The sequence below is a fragment of the Pseudopipra pipra genome, chromosome 8 (assembly GCF_036250125.1).
Source record: "Pseudopipra pipra isolate bDixPip1 chromosome 8, bDixPip1.hap1, whole genome shotgun sequence".
In the NCBI taxonomy this organism is placed as follows: domain Eukaryota; kingdom Metazoa; phylum Chordata; class Aves; order Passeriformes; family Pipridae; genus Pseudopipra; species Pseudopipra pipra.
In genome coordinates, this window is record NC_087556.1 from 14,355,983 (window position 1) to 14,377,137 (window position 21,155).

Here is a 21,155-nt window from a genome sequence, read left to right on the forward strand (position 1 = left end):
TACAGACCACTATCTATAAGGCCGCAGACTAGGGGCTCAGATTGAGCAGAGTACTTAGACAAATGCTGAAATATTTATTCTTAATAAACAGAAACAGGCACTAACTTCAGGCATATGGCAAAGTGACTGATTGGTTACGACTGGACTGAACCATACATCAAAATACTTTAATGTATTAAGACCTTGATTTGGATAGTATTTTAAATGAATTTATACAGAACTGGAACACCAAGTGACTTGCTTTTAGAGCTGCAGCTCCACAGCAGATATCAAATTGTGGATATTACAGTTTCATTAAAATAGAGAAAAGTATTAAAATTTTTGTGTTTTTTTTTTAAATTAATTTTATTTTACTTTAATGTTTTAAGAGCTATTTAAAGTATAAAAACGTAACAGCATTTCACTGCACGCTCTATTCCACTAGAGGTCAGCCTGCAACAGAACCCCAAGCAAACACAGGAACTGCTGCACACTGGTAGCACTGACATTATTTTCTTTCTCTATTTTATCTGTTAGAAAGATTTCTTCAGAGCCATAACTTAGATCTCTCACTAAAATGGAGCAACAGGAAGATATAATGGTGCATTTCATTTATGAATGACCTATAATAAATTACTATGAAGTATTCCAGGTGCCAAACGAGAGAATGCTTTGTCTGCACATGAGCTATATTTCACATACTTTAATTTGGCTGACACATAAAACTCATTTGACATTTTGCAGGTATTTCTTTGAAAGGATATTTGGTTCTTGTTGAGCGTTAAGGTATGGAGGTGGGGTAACCTGGGTAACAGAAGGTCATTTCCAAGTAGGTTGTTGTCCAGGATCAGCTCTTCCAAGTAACTGAATGTTTTCAGTCCTTCTAGTGACCTGCAAACGACAAAGGCAACAGGAAAAATGATACTCCCCTAAATCAGGGAGGCCATTATGAGCTGAAATAAATATTTTAACCTTCCCTTTCAGGAGTGGGAATAGTTTTGGTTTGGGCCTGTCAGAAGAGTGAATGACAAGCATTAGTGGCAAGGGGAGTGCTGGCACTGCAACACATCCTTCACATGCTGGCAGGATGAAGGATGCGGGTCACTTAGTGAGTAGCCAGGATCCAAAACAAAAGGCTTCAGATATGGGGCCTGCAGGATGAATTTGTCAATGTCTTGTGCCTTCAGGTACCCAGCCTCGCCTGACCCTAACCTCCATTCCCAAGATAAATAACTCTGTCACAGTTCACCTTCATTCCCTGGACACAAATTTAAGTTGTCATCCATCATTTCTGCCAAGAAATATCATACCCTGCTAACAATAATAAATACAACTTCAAGTATCATTTCTTAGCAGTTACCTTACGTGCAATAATAGGAAATGTAGAAGAGGGGTTTTTTTCCCCTTTTTATTAACCACTTAATTAGCTTTTTCAGTCCCTGCAAACAAAGTGAAATGTTCTCTACAAAATAAAATGCAGAATTAGTTTGGAGAGAAAAGGCATTTGTTTTCTTCTCAGAACTTACTATCCCACTGTCAAGCCACAGGTCAGACTGCAGAGAGTAGCTTTAAAAAGGAGCACTTGACAACATGGCAGTGAAGATGATGACTTGTAAATAAACAACATTCTGGTGGTATTCATTCCTCCGATAGCAAAGTACAAGAAAAAAAAAAAAAACTAAAAAAGAACATTTCAGTACCTTATTAAGACACCTATTCCAAGCTTGATTCTTAATGCTTGCACATTCCAACAGTAAAAAAAAAACCAAAACCACACATTAATCAACTAAGACACATGATATGCAAAGCATACGCACAGACACGCATTCACAGCTAATTCACCTACCAGACACCTAAAGATATGCTGAGATTGCATGAGTTGACAGCTGATCTACTATGCCTACCAGTGGGAAGATCATCACTGTATCTCCTGGCTGTTTTTTAAAATGTGATGAATAAGGGAGATGCAGTCTGTACTATTTATTCAGTTAGCAATGACATTTATACTGAGGGGATTTCCTCACCCTCTCCCTAGTTTTTGGCAAAGATCAAAATGTCCCTGTTAGAATGTTCTACAGACCCTACTACTGGAGGAAAACACAATTATTAGAAAGTATATGGGTTTCAAATCAGACAATTTAACATTCATCTGTACAACAACAACCAGATCCAGCTTTAGTAGATACAACTTACTAACAACTTACAGATCACAGTTAGAGGGTTCAAGCAACAGAAAGAAATCAAGTCTGTGACCTTTACACTGGGTACTGTACACTAAACTATGAATATTCAAGTAACATTCGCACAACAGTGAAGCAGTGTATTTCAGTCCAAGGACTCTAAAGCGCTCACAGTCTCTTGACTTGAAAGGGAGGTACAACTATTACTAATGACATTTTGATGCAGGGCAGTCAGACCTGAGGAAAATTTGCCATGTCTATACCCTATGGCCTATCTATTTTGTTACAACGCCTTGAGACTACAATTTCTGAAGCTGAAAAAATAAAAGCCTCTATTATAAACGTTATACTGAAACAATCACCACAGTAAGAGTCACACTTTTTGCACTTGCCTTTAACAAGCAATTTTGAAAAAAAACCCCTCAATTCAGCCTACATAAACTGTACTCCTTTAAGAGCTGTGCTAGCATGCTGCACTGAGCCAGCTAGTTCAGCAAAATGTTGCAACAGACTTGGTTTTGCCAAATTCAAGATCAGAGGAGAAATCAGCAAACATCTCAGACAGTGCTTTCCCCCAAGTACCTTTAAAAGGCAAAATAACCCAGAGGAAGTAGCAGTGAGTTTATCGAGCTGTTACGAGTTTTCATTTCAGTTTGACAAACCTAGTTTAGCAAATTCCCCTTAAATACTCTTTATTATATAAATAGTGGATTATTTCCAAACCTCACTTTTCAATGTATGACTTTGACTTGCCAAAAGAGTTCAGAGAAGGCCACCTCCTTGTCAGCACCACAGAGCCTTATGGGATGTTAATAGGTCCTTTGTGAAAAAACACTGCTTGGGCTCTGGTCAGTGTCAGCATCAAAATACACATTGTTCCTGAGTTATGTTATGCAAATATAATACTCTTATCATGAGAATCAGTAAATGGTTGGCAACTGGCAAGGAGAAGAAAGCACACATCCAAAACTGCTGCAGGGGAGGCATAAAACAAAATGACAAGCCATGAAGTGGGACAAAAGGCCTTGAAACACTAGAGGGAGTTGCCTATTGAAACAGCCTTTCTTTCACAACCCTGGGCTGAACACAAGAGTACTAGTTTCATAGATAGGCAGAGAAAAGTGTGCGCAAATCTCCTTACACCTGTCTGGTTTTGATAATTTTTGCCATGTAATGTTATTAGCTGCTCAGTTAAAAAGGAGCCATGTTACACAGGGGGTTGCTTATAATTGCTGTTTTCATGTCATCAGAGCAGTGTGCACTTGGTGATTTAATCACCTAAATTCAGAGTCCAGGAAGATGGGAGGGGTTGCCACAGTACAGAGAGAGGGTGTAGCCATTAATATAAATTTACAGATATATGTTATTTTGCTATTCATGAAATTCTTTGTTTCATCTTATCCAGAAGAAAACATTAGCACCAAAAAAAAAAAAAAAAGGTAAGATATGGTAAAGAAACAAAAAAGGAAATAAAAGTGTTTGTTATCATTCAGTGATTATAGCTACTGAATTCTAGGCATCATCTACCATCATGTTATATAATAAAATACTGCCCAGCAGTTGTACTCCAAAATGTAAAAGTTTTAAGTACAATCCACATAATAGATTTATGGTACAAACTTCAGCAAGTCCCATAACTTCTGTGAGCCTCAATTTCCTATCTGCACATGGCGGATAAGAAAGGATTGCAACTGGGAATTCACATATAGAAAACATTTTTGAGAAGCTGAGACAGAAATCAGCACAAAATACTGTCATTTTTATTTTTAATGAGGATGAGAGTAATATTAATGTACTCCAAGTATTTCCTTATGCGCCCATTACAAAACAGGAGAGGAATGTGTATATATACACAGCATAGGAAGGACACAAACAACCCAAGAGAGGAGTATAAAAAGAGGGACATCCCCTAAGAAAGAGAACCAGTCTAAAATTAAATCTGAGCTGTTTTCTCATAGTTCATGGCATTAAAAAAATGTCTTTCCATATTAGTATATTAAAAAAATGCACAATCTTACCACAACAATACAACCAGCACTGAAGGGCCAGTGGCAAGTAGTTGTTTGCCCTACTTTAAAAAGGCCAATAAACATCACTAAGGTGGATTGCAGGGTTGCTTGTCCCAGCTCTAACGTCATGAAAGCTGCCCATTATCTCACCCACAGGTACCGTCTCAGTTACCTCATTGCAGGGCTCACACTTTGCTCCCAAAGGAGAGCAAGTGCTGCCAAGAGATTTCCATTGCAATTTTCAAAGTCACATCAAACCGACAAAACATCACAACGTATTCAGTGCCGCCTCATTCAAACAGAAAAAACTTTAAGTTTCCACTGTAATTAACCCTATCCTCGTTAAGATAATTATGATCAAGCTCCCTGTCACAGCTAATATCACAGCATCATTGCCTATGGCTCACGCTTTGCCCTCATTAGCTTACAAAAACACTGCGTTAAACAGGAAACTGACTCCCTCTGCAAAACGACTTAAGATGTTCTGTAAGCAGACAGTAAATAATCCTTTAGAATATAAAGGTCTCAGAAATGTCATTTTATCCAAGTTCTTTGGCTAATCAGTATGATTTCTTCCAGCTTTCTTTTCCATAATTCATTCATGGTTTGTAAAAGTTTTAATCATAAAGGAATGTCATGACAGAATTTTTTTTTTTATATGTGTATGCATGGTAATTGTCAACTACACTATTTCATGTGGTCCCTCTGACCTGACAGGGATTTGGTTACAATGCAAGTAAAAAGCAAGTCTTCATTTTGGTAATATTTGACAATGAAAATATGACATTTTATAAATGAAAAAAAGCAGAACCCTCTCATGTAATAGACAAACCTTGGTACTCTGCAGTTGTCCTTGTCCAGAAGAACAAGCTGCTCAGAAGCATATGCTAAAAAAGTATTCCCCACATTTTATCCCACCCCTCTATTAATAAGACAGCTGCCTCATATCTAATTGACTTTTTCCTCCTGTTTAACAGGAAAAGAGAGAGCAGTTAACAATATGTAAATGAGAGAGTTTGGGTTTAGCCTTGAAATTGATTTGCACTTTGTTGAGAAGAGATAGCCATTAGCAGAAGTTAAAGATGGAGCTGTTACAAAACAAGAGCTTTTTAAAATACCTTTTTTGTTGCCTTTAATGTTTTAACAGATTACAGGAGAGCAGAATCAACATGAGAACCCTTGTACTAGATAATTTCAGTATTTAAATAGAAATGCAAATTCTATTTCTCCAGCACCTGCCAGCCAAGGAGCACAAAGCATTTTTTTTAAACATTAATGAATTACTTTTCAAAAACCTGCTGAGCTTAAAATTCCATTTTGTAGTAAAGCAGAGAGAGGTTAAGTGACTAACGGAAGGTGACCTCCAGCAATTTTCTAAGAGACAAGAAATAACACCCAGAAGTCTTGACTTCTAGTCCTTTGACTTAACCTCACCAAAATGAAACAAAGAGCAACAAATATGTTTATATACGTATATATATATATATGAATCAGGCAGACAAAGTACAAGTAAAGCATCAAAAAATGATCCTACAGTATTCAAAAATAAATGCTTCCCCCCCCCCCCCCCAGTCCTACTTAGGGTTTATTCACAGTTTTCTGCATGATAATAGATCCAGAAGGAAAACAGAATAAAGTATTTAATGGACAGATCTGACATGACTTCTGGACCAAGGCAGAACACCAGAAAAAAAAAAAAAAAGCACCCCAGTGAAAGTAAAGAATGTCCAAAATTTCTAGTGTGGGCCGGGCCCAGGTTAGAGTAGACAAGTCATAAAACACAAATCATGAAATTCTGTTCAATGGATAACAAGGTTGTCAGTGTTTTGAAAACAAGAAATGCTTTGTTTTGTCTACTATCAGAGGGAATGTTAGTATTTTGCAGGCTGTCTAGAGGTAGCATTTTGCCTCACTTTCAGTCAGTACATTTCCATCTTTCTGTTAGTAAACAAAATATCTGTAAGCAGCTATTTCAGTAAAACTTGAGGCAAGGCTATGAATATGGTCAGCAAAAGAGAAAATGGAAAGAAATGAATGAGCAGCATCACTGAATACCTATGAAAAAGAGATCTCCACAAGAAAAGATTAAACTTCAGTTATGAACTGGATCTACAATTAGTTTCTGAATCTTTTCACGTAAAGGTCATACTTAACTTCCAGATATATAATAAAATAAGTATCCATCCCTTGTTTTTCTCCTTTTCTTATACACTGGAAGCACACAAGACTACATAGGACACCATATTTCCAGAAAGACTGGGATGAAAACATCTCGCACAACTAGAGCTACGTAAGCACATTAAAATGGCAGGGATTCATGAAAACTCAGAATCTTCTTCTGTTTTTTAATAGTCTTGTTCTGAGTTTTACCCAACAAATTCCATTGCTTAAAAAAAGAAGTCCAAACTTCTCCATGCTTACAAGTCACCCCCCACCCCAAAACCTCAAAGAAAACACAAGCAAAAATAGAGTCAATAAACAGATAGATAGAGATGAGCCTTTTGAATTCTAAAAGTTAAGTTCACAACATTTCAGACCCATTACTACCAATTCTAAAACAGAAATGCAGAATTTCTTGAGAGAGGGATTTTGCTATTAAGCAGCAGTTCCTCAAATGACAACATTATCTGAAAAGCAACAATGCATCCATCTACAGACACCCAGTTATTCATAACTCCTTACAGGCAGCAAGAAAAGACGAGCACTTCCAGAAGGTAAATCAGACCTTCAGGTGAGGCTCAGTGAAGCACATATATTTGGGAGGGATGAACACGGCCTATTTGTCCAAAATCTTGCAATGAAATTATAGAAGAATCTGCAACATTAAGGTAAAAAAACCTGTTAGAGCTGTCCCCCATAGGGGTGGATTATTTAGCTGGTGAAATAAACCACAAATCCCAATTACAGCTTTCAGTAGCTCACAAAAACATATTACAGTCAACCATTCAGTTATTCAAACACCATTCTCTCCTACCAAGACCCTACTAAAAAAAACCACAAACAAACAAGAACAACAAAAAAATACCAAAAAAACCAAAACATACACACACACAGAGAAATAAAACAAATAAAAAAAGATGATTTTGCAACCAGTCTGACTGTGATGGGTTCAATTTCTTTTCTAATGAACTTCTTAAAGTCTCAGATTTCACTGTGTATATTTAACACACCTCTGCTCAAGAGAAGATCCCATTAATACAGCTCAAGCTTTATCCTTCATGTTAGGCTTCTTTTTGCTTAAGTTTTCATATTACCTCTCTAGGATTAAACATGCCAAGATTTTATATGATATTACTGTTACAATCTTGTTTAAATTTAAATAAAATTACAATCAGTGTACTATAGCCTGTGGCAAGGCAGTTTTCATGTAAACCATATAAAATATTTTAAAATAATACAAAATGGATCAGAAAATGAGCTCTTAGTCACCTAGTCATCGAACAAGTACCATATAACAAAACACAGTCTGCAAAACAGTGCTAAGAATTATCAAGCAGAGAGGAAGTGACTGTATGCATTCATACAAGTTTGTCAAAGGGTGTTCTGGAAAAAACACCACCAGTAGTTCAGTGGATGCATCACTTCCCTAATATTTCTAAGTACGGATTTTAACATTCTTCTGCTAATATTTCTTGAAAGTATTTGATGAAGAATAATAAGGTTAGAGGACTTAAGAGAAAAACTTGGATGCAAGTCTCTTGTTTTATTTGTCTTTTTTCCCCAATCTTAACATGGATTCAGTCCTAGTAAAACAAACAGCATAAAAAAAAAAAAAAAAAAAGCAAACTGCCATTTCCTGAACTTGAAAGAATTCAATTAATTATTACTGATTAGAAATAGAAAAAGAACATGCCAGAGTTTACAAAATACAAACCTCCCTGTTTAAAAAAAAGAGCAAACAAACAAACAACCTACAAAGAGCTAAAACCCAGCAATGTATTCATTCTTAAAAGCTCCTCTCAGCTCCATGTGCCAAGTGAAGAACCTATTTATAAACTGCCTAAAAAACAGTATTATAATGGAAATATGAGCAAATTCAAGTGCAAAGACAGTGCCATAATGAAAGCTTTACTGTATCTTGGATCAATCTGTCACTCTGCAATTCAGATAGCAACTTGACCCCTCCCCTTTTTGCACAGAGAAGCGGGGGCTAACAAGCCTGTAGAGTGAGTAGAGTAAAGCCCATTTCGACTACCAGAGTTCAGTGAGAAGGGGGAAAAGAAAAGTAATTTTTCTCCCATCTTCCACAACAACCAAGGCTGAGGATTGACAAGCAAATTGACGCACTGCTCAGAGGGCAAAAGATAAATGTTTGATGAATTGGCCATTGCTGGAGGAGTGATGGGCTTCATATGTGCATAATGGACTAGCTGCCGTTCAATTCAGATTGCCTGCCAAGATAAGAAACCATAATGAATGGACCAAGCACAGCCTGTGCCATAAGAAAGTATAATCTGACTAGTTTTAATAAACTTAATAAAAAAGATGAAGCAGAGAGAGGCAAGGGGACTGGCCTTTGTGACCAGCTATAAGAGGTGAGAACGACTAATAGACTGCTCTAGCATGATAGCAGAGAATAGTTAATGGACATAACACTGAATCCCTTGATGTTAAAAAATATCTTTAGAACAACTTAAAATGACAGGGATCTACATAGGTGCATACCACAGACACTGTAGTACTTGTTAAACAGCATATGACTCCCATTTATTTATTATTTCCTTCTACTATCTACCCTGCTCTGTCTCCATACCCTCCTTTATTACCTCTTCGTGGTATCTTAGCCTGCGCCCAGATCCACAGAATACACCAACAGTTTTTACCAACAACTCCTCAGAATCAAAATATCCCTCTAATGGTAACAAAACAGAATTTATGCTCAATTTCCAACAGAAAAGCCTTGGCTACACAACTGTATCACTAACTTTCACTGCCAGTGGAGAAATATTTTCTTACCATTATAAGTGTTCACACTTGCTACAACTTTATTTGCTTCTGAAAACTGTTTCTACCAAAAATGATGAATTTGCCAGTACAGTTACAGTAAAAAGACCCAAACCCTTTATAGCACAGACAAGACTAAGATGCCAGCAGTAGTCCCTTTGGTCTGGGATTTGCTGCGATGGATACTGTTCTCCATTTGTACCCATAATCTCTAAATTTTGACCTTATCCAGCACCAATCAGCACTATGAAAATACATCAAAAATGAAAAAAAAAAAACACTCCCACAGTATTTTACTGTATATGGTTATATAACAGTGTAAAGTCTGGTAATCACCACCATTTTCATGGTGAGTAGTATATACACACAGAGCCATTTTTGCTTTTCCTTTCTCATTATTTAGCCACATGAATAACAGTGGCTCACTTTCTGAAGTTTACCAGACATTGAGACCTGAATCTATGACTGAAAATTCTAAAGGAGTCAACAAGAGAAAAACCAGCCCTGACTTTTAAAGCATGGGATTAGACCAACAATCTATTTCTTTGTTAAGAATCAAAGGGTGAGAACACACCCTTGGGTGTGCACATAACACGCAGTACTTGGCCAGGCAGAACTGTTTTACTCTTTAGGTATTAAAAAAAAAAAAAAAAAGAAAATGAAAAAAGAAGAGAATTGCAGAAAGATCCTCTTGATTGAGGGCAGCTGGAAAACATACATTATACAGAACAACATCGTTGTTATGCATGTTTGGTTTCTTTCTTTTACTTTTTTCCTTTGATGATGAAAAATAAATAATGAAATATAAAATAGTCTACCTGGGTAAATATTCAGATTACCACCTTCTTATGTCAGTTATGTAGCCTGTGTCATAATTTAAACAGAAATTACTGTATGCAAGACAGACATCTAGTTTTCAGTATAAATTTTATCCAAGTGCAAAAGGAAAGTAACTCATTATCAAGCAGCTCAGTAAGGCTCACACTACCGAAGGAAATAAAGTTTTACGACAAGAGGGTCTCTCCTCTCTCTCTCTCTCCCTGTGAGTGAGAAAGTGAGTGCAAGAATAAGACAGAAAGGGAAGGCTCAGGAGTGCTGGGTGAATTATAGACTGCCTCTCAAGATTCACAGCTCTTCGTGGTAGGAGGTTAATATTCTCACATGTCATTAGGTCTGCTGGCTCTACTGATGGCTCATTGAATCAGGCAGCAAATTATTTCCTCATGCTGCAGAGGACACCACACTTCAAAGGGAAGGAGCCAGGGTCAAGACGGCTCTCCAGTTCGATTAATGAGTTGGGATCAGCAGAGGTTGCCTGTAGGTAAGAATGTGACTGAAGCTTTTGACAAAGCTGACTTTTTGAACAGGACTTGACCCAGGCCCCTTACTCCCCTCCCCACCAAATTTTATTTCCAACATTTGCCTCTGACTGACCTGCTCAGGCCTGTTGGGATAGTTTTGACCTCCTCACTCTTTGTTACCAGACACAGGAGCTGTCTGCCTATATTTGATGTGTCTCTCCCTAAAGCTTATCCAGGCTCATCAGAGTCCTTCAGAACTGCACAGCAAAATAAGATAGAGTAGATTAATTTCAAATTTTTAAATTTTCCATTAAATTTGTTGAGAAAGGGGAAGAAGAAGACAAAGATATTTCCACTTTCAATAATATTAAGAAAAATATCTTAATGCCGTTAAATGCAGATAAGAAGAACACAAAGATTATTAGAAGCATACAACTTACATATTAAAATTATGGAAAAGTAGAAAATGTATGTTTGTACTTACATGGATTAGCTGATTAAGAATATTCCTGGCAAATAATGCATTACATAGAATATTCTTCTAAAAAGTTTTTATTTTTATTGTCATGGTAGCAAGAGATTAGAGACAATTAAAATTTAGTGGCCACTGCATTCATCTCTTTTTAAACATTCAGTTTAAAGCCTCTGAAGTATTCAAATGCATATTTAAATAGATTTAATAAAGTACTGAAGTGAGATTCATTGCATTAATGTTTTGGTTGGTTTTTTTTAATAAGATCTATTTAAACTGCACACTTCCTCAAACAAATATGAGTAACTGAATCAAAATGTAAGCCACTGTTGGTGAGCTTCCAAAAGTCACGTATCTTCTGATCATTGAAATTCTCAATTACACCAACAAAATTGTTCACACAAGGTTCTCATTTGTTATATGTTTAAAAAATTTGTTCAAGAATAATATACACCCTTATGTCTCTGGAGTAAGGATCTCGGTTATCCTTCAATATTTATTTTAATCACAATACAACTTTTAGTATTGTCTTTCTGAACATTTTGGTCATCCGCGTCCTTAATGCTCAAGCCCTTAGGTGTCTTAAAAAGACAACCCTAGGTGCTTCAGTAACAATTTATGAAATTTAACTTCTGGTGTATAGTTTGAAAATCTTTTAATGATCTCCAGGTGCAAGGCAAATTTTCACCTTTACTTTATATTTCTTTTGTTCTCAAACCATTATTTGTAACAGATTTCCTTCCTATAACACACACTTAAGTCCCAAAAGCTAGTAAACAGATTATTAGACCTATAAAACTTAGCATAAAAACATACATGACTGAGTCAAATAAGAATAACTAGTATCCTTTCAAGGAGTCTACCTAACTGCTAGGCAGCACATCTTCCACATGGATGTGCTTTACTCTAAAGCACAAGTATATACAAGCAAGAGACAGCTTTTTCTTTTGCTTATGTCTGCACAATCTCCAGTGAATTGTACATTATGCAACTGGAAGTTTGCAACAGCAGAAAAGCTGTAAGAGGGGAAACACTTTTTTATGGGCTTGTTTAAACAAAGTAACTGTGTTACTGGGCCTGTCATCAGTGTTAACATTATATCCTGTTTCATCTCTTTCTAAGCTAGTGGCATAACAGGGACCGTTTGTGAAGTGTGTGTATGTGTCTTGTATAACACTTAGTAAGAAGGTATGAATGCCAGAGAGCAGGACAAGTCCAGCTGGAGTGGGATGTAACTGGCCAGTCTGACACTGCCAGGGAGAAAGAGCAAATAGTTGCATTCAGGGCAAGGAGGAGCCACTTGGTTGATACAAAACAGAGAATTACCAACAATCTCCAAACGTGACCACCAAAGTTTCGGGTTTCTGGCAGCACTAAATCAGAACTGACGGTGGGACTGAGAAGGGGAACCTGCTGGAATTCATGCCAGGAATCCTAGAGAAGATGGATTCAGCAAGAGGAAAGTTGACTTGCTAAGTATATGTAAAGATGGAGTTTTGTATTTGTCCTTGTTTCCATTCATAAAACTAAGCTTTCAGGAATATGTGGTGTTTGAAGGGAATGTAGTACCAATTACAATGGTACAGTGTTTCTTGGGAGGTAAAAAAAAGTTTAAATAGAGACAAAAAGAACAAGAAGTCCTATACCTAACCCCAGATAAATTAGAAGGTCCAGCTGCAATGAGTACTGTTTTATACCAACTTGGATATAGTCCATCTGGGAAACTGTCAGGGCAATTATAGAGTTTGGGAAGGAACTTGTAAACTCATAAATCACCCTTGCAAAGAGCAGAAAGCAAGGAAACACCCCATGACTTTTGGGAATCATTACCACACACTGCACTCAGTCAAACACTATTGCATGATAACTGCTCAGGACTAATTGTTTGAATAACTTTTTTGTGTTACTGGGCCTTACCCTGCAAAGATCTGGGTATGTGAGTTCAAAATCAGATATAAGCATGTCCTTATATCCTTGTGATTTAGATAATGCTTTCATATAATCTGTTCATTCAACCTGTGTAGTCAAATTGGTTGGTGGGGGGGAGTTGTGTTTCAATTAAAGTCTTGCAACATGCATTAAAATTGTTTACAAAAGTAACTGCTTGCATAAGTAAACAACAAATGCATGGCCAAAATGAAGTTATTAGTTTACTGCAATGTTCATTTCGGGGTTTCTTTTGTTTATTTTTACCACTGTTCATACTATGGAAAATAACAAGTGATATTACCACATTGCCTCAGCAATGGAAGCAGAGAGTGTTTAATAATGAAAAGCATTTGCTCAAAACAAGACTTTAGAATTCAGACTCTGAGATTATAAAGATTATCACATTAAAATGCAAGTCACTAAAATTTCCCAGAAACATACATGATGGAAAATACATTTCTTTCAATTCATATATCATGTAAAAAAAAAAAAGAAATACACATAATAAAAAATGCTGGATAGTGTCCTCCTGTCAGAATCCTCAATTTCTACATTTTATATTTTAAATTATTTATATATTTATTTATTTTATACATATATATACAAATATATATATTATATATATTATGTATATATATATTTAAATATATATATATTTTAAAAACCATACATAACACTAGCAGGAAAAGAGAGCAGCTAACAACCTACAGTCCAAGAGGATGGACTATGGACTCTATGGTAGGCTATTTTTGTATTGGTTTCTCTCCTCCCAACTCCCCCTTCAGTTCCTAAAATTAATAAGTTGTGTAAAATCTGATTGGAAAATTACAGTCCAGCAGAAATCCCATCATCAAAAGATATACAATTGTGGATTGGATAGGCTAGGGATGATGATGACGATGTTGACAATGAATAACTACCAAAACACAGATCATATCAATACACTCTTGGTCACTGTGCCCATATATATTCAAACGTTCTTCACATCACACAGCAATACAAAAAATATTAGGATCATGTTAAAATAAAGGGACTGCCCCAACATCTCCTGGAGCAACAGAGAACCACCTTGGGTCTTTCTGAGCAGCTTCACAGGGACAGTCACCTGCCACGGCCCATGATGGAGCAATACAACAGGAAAGAGCCACCCCTCCCAAAAATAAGCCAGTGTTACTCTCCTACACTGCTCTGGAAAGAGGCTCAGGTCTCAGTCCAATTGTTTCTCCATGCCCTAGGAGTGAGATTCAAGAAAAGTTTCTCCATAACATGCCTAAAGACAACTGATATTCCACAGATTAGAAAAAGGCAAGCAAAAGGAAGACAACACTGAACTTTGACATCGCAGAAACAGTAAGGTTGGAAAAGACCTCCGAGATTATCAAGTCTTATGTTTGAAAAGGTTGCTTCACATATTAGTGTCATGCCAACACAATCCACTTGATGACTACATTGCAGCCATCAGCCTCTCTTCAGGCTCAGCCATATGCTCACTCTTTTGACCGTAGAGGAATTTGATGACAACGAGATTTCTGAGGGGCACATAATCTGCTCAAGCCACAAAAAAAAAAGATGTAATTTACCTCATACATGATCATGTGAACCCACCTGGAGTGTTTTGAAAGAATACAAAAAACTGAAATATCACCATACCCATGAACTATTCTTCACTGATGCAATTAGGCAGTTTGTTGGAAAGAAACCCAAAAAACAAACAACAAAACCCATATCAAACAATAAATAAGCAAAAAAAAAAAAAAACAAAAAAACAAAAAAACAAACAAACAAACAAACAAAAAGCCCCAAAGAAACAAACCAGAAAGAAGGCTCACTCATGGCACTACCAGATTCCCCTAAATGCTGCCACAGTGGCCACCAGTGACCTGCTGCAAGCCCCTCCCCATTTGCAGGGACCACATCAAAGCACCTTTGCTGCCTCCTGGCCTTGTACAGAGCAGCTTCAGCCACTTAGGGAAAAAATGGCTAAGTAAAGGCTTGGACTTAAAACATTAAAAGAAATAAATTGACAGGATTTTGTCTGGAAACCTTGTCTTGTCCTTACTGAAGGCTAAAATAAACTTAATTTTTGTTAAAATTAAAGCAAAAATTAAATCATCTTATTATGTAATTGGAACTAGGCCTCAGGCACTAGCAGTAAAGAAGGGATTAAGGTCTCCACCACCTGGGTTGTCATTCTCATGGGCCCCATTACCACCCCCTCATTCGTTTTTATAGCCAACAGATTAAAATGCGAGCGTCGCAATCTTTGATCTTTCACTTGCTGACACAAATCCTTTCAAGCCTCCAACGTTTTCTGCTGAGGTAATTAGTACTAATTAAAAGGTTTCCAACAGCCTTTGCTCTACTTTTTCCCTCCAAAGGAATTGCTTTTACAAGTGCCTTCCATCTTTAAAATGTATGCATCGTTCACTTTCTTCTTTATCTGACTCCCAGAGATCAAGTAGATTAGTGACTCCATTATTCCCCAAGACAAAGCCAAACAACAGGTTTTTACTATCTTCCTGACCTGTTGAGGTGCAGGGTTTATATTCAGAAACAAGTGCCTCTGCTTGTATTAAAAGACAGTCCAATTATGCATTAAGAGACACAATGCAAGGTTTCTACATTTAAGAATGGACATCATTTAAAGATGTAGTATTTTCTCAGAAGAGAGAGAGGCAACCGTTCACTAATCAAACTGACAAGTTGTAGGACTAATAACTAGTCTTCCTTTGTTTTCTTTTCTTCTGGTGTGTTTGTGTATCAGGCAAGATACAAACAATTCCTTTCTCTTCCCTTTTCCCTCATCCTTTCCTCCCCTTTCCACTTTTTTCACAAATTTTAATGATTGATTCACATTTTCTACTTTGAAAAAAATAGTTCAGGAAGTACCACTCTGAAAGATTTTTGAAAGTACAGAAAGTCCTGTCTGAAGAAGTTTTTGTTACTATAATTAAATCATGTGCACTGCTACAGGCAAACTGATATCTAGAAATATAATTACTGAGATTAAATCACTCTTATATAGTATATCCAAAGTACTAATGAAATTCCAAGATTAAAAAAATTAAAAGCTGCAGCAAAAAAAGCAATATTACTTTGCATCGAGAAAGAGGAAAGAGCTGTGTTTTGAATTTACGGGTTTTCAAATGATTGTTCAATCGACATTGGGACTATATGGATCATTTTTCTTTATGAAAACCTGGAAGCTTTATGCCTGCTGTGATAAAAATAAATTACACTTCATGCAGCAAAAGTGCTATTCAAAAAAGAGGACAGTTCTCAGGCTCTTAAAGTTCTCACTTCCTATTGAAAATGACAGCAGCTCTCTCATGCTGTAGTATCTCTGGCACAATAGATCAGAAATCATACACAGAGCCACAAGATGCTATCTAACTTATCATTACACACACAGGGGTCTATTCTCCTCTCGTGATGCAAGCACAGGGCTCCTGCTGGCACTAATGGGAGCTGCACGTGCACATCAAGGACAGAAACAAACTGGCAATGCATCAACTTTTCTAACCCCAACTAAGTCAGAAAAGTTCTTAAATAGCCAGAAAGAAAAGTCAAGAAATTGTCTCGTAATCATGCCAGTTCTTCTACTTTACTTTCATAACTATTCTACTGTAGTAGTAATTACTTTTTGTGTAACATTCCTTAAGAGGATTTAAAAGCACTACAATTTCATCAGTTCAGCTATATTATACCCCTGTGAAGTAAGTTTTATCTGACATATCTTGCCCAAGGTCATATGGAAATTATATGGCAGGGACAGGAATTGCACTTTTCAGTATCCTAGTAGTTCCCTGTTTTAACCAGCAGGCCATACTCCTCCTCTATCCATGAACAATAACCAACAGTTCTACAAGCAGAAGATTGGATTAGCCATTTAGTGAAGAAAAGGTTTGGATTAGCCACTGGATTAGCCATTCAGATGAAAAAAGGTTTCTCGTAAACACAAATCTCAAACAATTTTTATACCTTCAAAATGCTAAGTGAAGAAAGCAAAAACAAAACAACAGCCTGTGAATCATCCAAATAATGGTTTTAGTCTCTTTGCCTTCTTAGGGCATGGTCACCATTGCCTTAAAATGTCAGGCAATCCATGCAAAACCAACATGAGTTAAGAGTGTACCATACCTCAGCTCTCAGTAGCACAAGCAAAACAGATCATGTGGAACCCTCAGCTAAACTTGGCAGCTGTGTAACCTATGCAAAAACATACTAACACTGTCTCTTCTATCAAAACAGCCTTTAGAAATAGCACAGCTTTTTCTACACTCAGTATAACATATCTTAGGTAGAGGTTTTCATGTTTATCAAATGTTAAATTTTTAGATGCCAATTAAACTTGTAACTACAAACTCTGAAATTTTGAAGAAATTGGGATTTGGACCATAGCATGTGCAAAAATAGAATCTAATGAAAAAAGCGAATATATGTGTGTATGTATCTTTCCATATCCAAGATCAGCATTTTACATCATTAAAGAGATGATGATATTAATGTAATCTGATAGAAGTAACCTGCCATATTCACACCTATTACTAAAATAGCATGTGACTTTAAGGCAAAATCAACATTAACAACACATTCTCTAGAGAGTCTTTGGATCTTCTACCTTATGAAATCAGAACTCTATGAGGAAAAAGATTTTATTAAAAAGCAAACACACAAACAAAAAACCCAAACCTAAAAACTAGAGATGAAACTTTAGGGGAAAGAAAATCCATAATCATGAAGCTCACAATAAAATTACATGCTGGCAGCGCAGTAGGCAAAGTTAACAAACATATTATAGCAAAAGTAGGAAAACAAGTGTCATGTTTAATGCTTCAGAGGCTGTGTAAATGAAGCCACCTCAATACTTACTAAAGAGATCAAAAAATAAAATGGAAATATTAGATAGGTTTCTTGGTGAGCAAAATTTGCTTGGCTACCTTACAGGCTTTTTAGATACATTGGGATCTAAATCAGTCCATGGTAACCAGAACAGCAGAGAAAAGGGACAAAGAAAGTCCCTATCTTTCTTAGGTATTCAGTTGTGGCTCTTTCCAGACTGCAAACAGTTGCTGTTGCCTTAGGGTTGCATTATTCATCTACTATGGGATGCAAGGACCACAAGCAGCTGGCCTTTTCACATATAGGAGGAAGCGAGGAAAAGCCCTCCCACTAAAGGAATATCAGACCAGTTTTGGGTACTCATATGACATTTTTAGTATTTATTGAGGTGGGGAGTGAGGGGGGAATACATTATATATACTATGGCCATAAGTCTTTTCCCTTCTTCTCCCCCAACCCCAAAGGGTAAAAAAATACATCAATAACCTTCAAATCTGCCCTTCTCTCTCAGTAGAGTGTGGATGTGTTGAAAAACCAGTAAAGAAACATTTCAATTTAAAGTTTCCAAGAGGTAATTATAAACAAGAGGAAGAGAAAAATATTTTTGAAATTATGAAAAATACCTTGACAGTGACTCCCTTAGACTCACATTTAGCCCTTGAAAAATATTCTGCCAAAGGGTGCATTTTGACAGGGAAAAGATGAAGAGAGGAGAGAAGAGGCAGCAGTCTGTCATAATTGATGACACTGCAATGCAAGCTGAAGTCAAGACTGAATATTTACAAAATTCATTCAGGGTGAGATTTTTAAAAGGGGAAAAAAAAAAAGCCAACAGCAGATACAGATGGACCCAGCCTTTTAAAAACAGAGTGCGACTACAACAGACAGTGCAACACAGTCAATATAACCACATCATACATGCAAAATAACTCAAGGGTCATTTTCATAATTCAGTATGGCATGAGATTCAATATAAAATGAAAAGGCTGGAAGAATTTTTTTTGGTGGGAATCTGTATGGCTTCGTTTGGATATATGTTATTTTAACTAATTTTAGACTGACATTGCTGAGCCATAATAAGACATCAATGTTAGTAATTTTCACCCCAAATTATTAGTTTAAACTGAGCTCTGAGCTCCAATCTGCAGCATTACAGTGTAATAATAATTAAGCCAATCTGACTGCCACACTCTAATGTTCCTATTCTTTGCTTTTACTGTTTGACCTCCTTCTCCCTTCGGCTACACCCTGACTCTCGTGCAATCCCATGGTTAAGCAGTTCAGGGATATGATCCAGCTAAAATTGAGCTGGAAGGAAAGGCAGAAAGCAGGAGAACTACAGGGAGCTAAACTGCCCTAAGTTGTTACTGAAGACTAATCGATGGACAAAGTGAGCGTATTTTTTGTAGTCTTCATCCAGCTGCCAGTGAGGAGTTTCTTTTCAAGCAAATTCAGCTGGCAGCTTGCCATCAGCTTCAAAGCAAAAGACAGGTTCAAAATCAACTTGGAGACTACACTTGCCCAATTATTAGCAGTGATGTGTCCAAGGTCAGGGCAGAGGTATATCAGTAAAGCAAAGCACTTCTGTTCCCTGTTCCACAGAGATCCAGGAGCTCATCTTCCAGAGTTGTCAGTCCGGCACTTTTCTCCAGCGCTGAACTCACACTTCACTTAAACAAATATGACTAATCCTACTCCCAAAGGAAAAGCACTATATCTTATCTTGATACCAGCAATACCAGTTGGGCATAGATGTGCATGAGATAACAAGTCATCTCAATGTGAATTATCTAGTACTTATAAAATGGACAGGAATTTCAAAGGCTACAAGAGTAGACAAAGTTTGGACTAGTATTACACATGCATCAAAAATTATGCCATAAAGTATATTTATTATGTAGAGAGTCTTACAAATTCACAGTTTAGGAATGCAGCTAATCTCCATATTTAACATACGTTCTTAACTACAGGGCAAATTTAGAGTCCCGTATATTTATATACAGTGGACAAAACCATTTTAAATAAAAGAAATAACTAAAAATCTGTTTAACCTAATCCCTCTATTACTAACAAACCTTCCCCCCAAATCCAATTTCCCAGGTCACAAAATCATTCTTTTCCACAAATGGGAGATATAACCCGTCTGGGAAAAAAAACCACTCTGCATGTTCCTCACGCTCATTATCTTCAAAAAGAAAAGGCGGGTACAAATACATAACAGTAAAGCATAGAAGTGAACACGAAATATGTGCTTTTTAGTTCTGAGAGCTGTGCAGTTTTTTGCCAAGGCTGTTCACAAGAAAGCCCAGTCACGCAGATATGCTTTGTATTTCTAATTCTCTCATTAATCCAGCCAGCTCCAAGCCACCTAAAAGTTTTAAGCAAACAGAGCCCTGGCAAAATATCCATTCAGGCTATCAAGTTGTTTAGATCCACTATAGTGCACCTCCAAAAAGTGTACAAGAAGCAGTTATCCCCACCATTTCCCTAAAAATAATCATAAACAAATTCAAATAATGCTTCTTCACCTGACATGAAAGGCATACCACCTGAAAAGAGAGAAACTATATTTTCAGGCTTCCCAACCACTTCTAAATGAAGGAAGGAGAGGAAATTAGCCTTATGCTGCAAGGTTATATTCCAAGTTTGGCAAGAAGAACAATGTGAATAAATTAAAACTTTTTTCACTATTCAAAGGAATGAGAACAGCCCGGATTAAAGTAAGGGTAATTTCTACTAAGCATGTAATTTAAATTTTACTTGTAGATATCTAAGATATGATATGATTTCTCCCTCTATTTCAAAATGGAACATATGTAAAAATAAATTAGGAATGTGTCACTATTTTTACAATGCTATGGTTTCTTAGGACTGATATTTTAATGATCATACTGACTAATAAATTGGGTGGAGGTGCATGAAATGTTTCATTATTTTCCTGCTGATATTTGCATCTCATTTTTATTGTTGTTCAAAATGCAATTTCACTATATCCAAGACTGCATATGTATTTTTTAAAAGGAATAAAAAGGAAGTGAAATTTCGATTATTGATCCATACTAGTGGCCTTAAAAATGACAAATAATGTGGGGTTTTTTAGATTTCAGTTAATGACAAGCATTTTTAATTTAAAGAATAAACACAAACAAACCAGAACATACAGAAATGCCAAATCCATAAAATAAATGCTAGAGCCAGTACTAAGACACATATAAATTCTATAATAAGAATCTTTGCATACTCTTTTCACACAAACTCATTATGATAGACATGTAACAAGAATATATTGCAAAGGCATGATACTCATACAAAAATGTTGCAGTAACCATATTTGAGCTTGAAAAAGCAGCTAGTAAGATTTTCAGTCCATGAACAAAATTATTCTCAGGGTGAAACCGGCATGATTGCATGAGAGGTTTGTTTTTAGGTGCATGTACTACCATAAACCTGCTCTATATCCTGAGTAATGGGCATTCTATAACACAGTTATTTGAATTTT

General features: G+C 36.6%; 1 protein-coding gene across 7 annotated transcripts in view; it reads right to left on the bottom strand.

Moving 5' to 3' along the window:
• The window catches only part of LRMDA (leucine rich melanocyte differentiation associated), a 667,757-nt gene that overhangs the window by 288,867 nt on the left and 357,735 nt on the right, over positions 1-21,155 (bottom strand). For all 7 annotated transcript variants that reach the window (XM_064662649.1, XM_064662650.1, XM_064662651.1 and 4 more), the window contains one exon: positions 739-870. In XM_064662649.1, the coding sequence (XP_064518719.1) occupies positions 739-870 (132 nt within the window). The remainder of the gene's footprint in view (positions 1-738; positions 871-21,155) is intronic.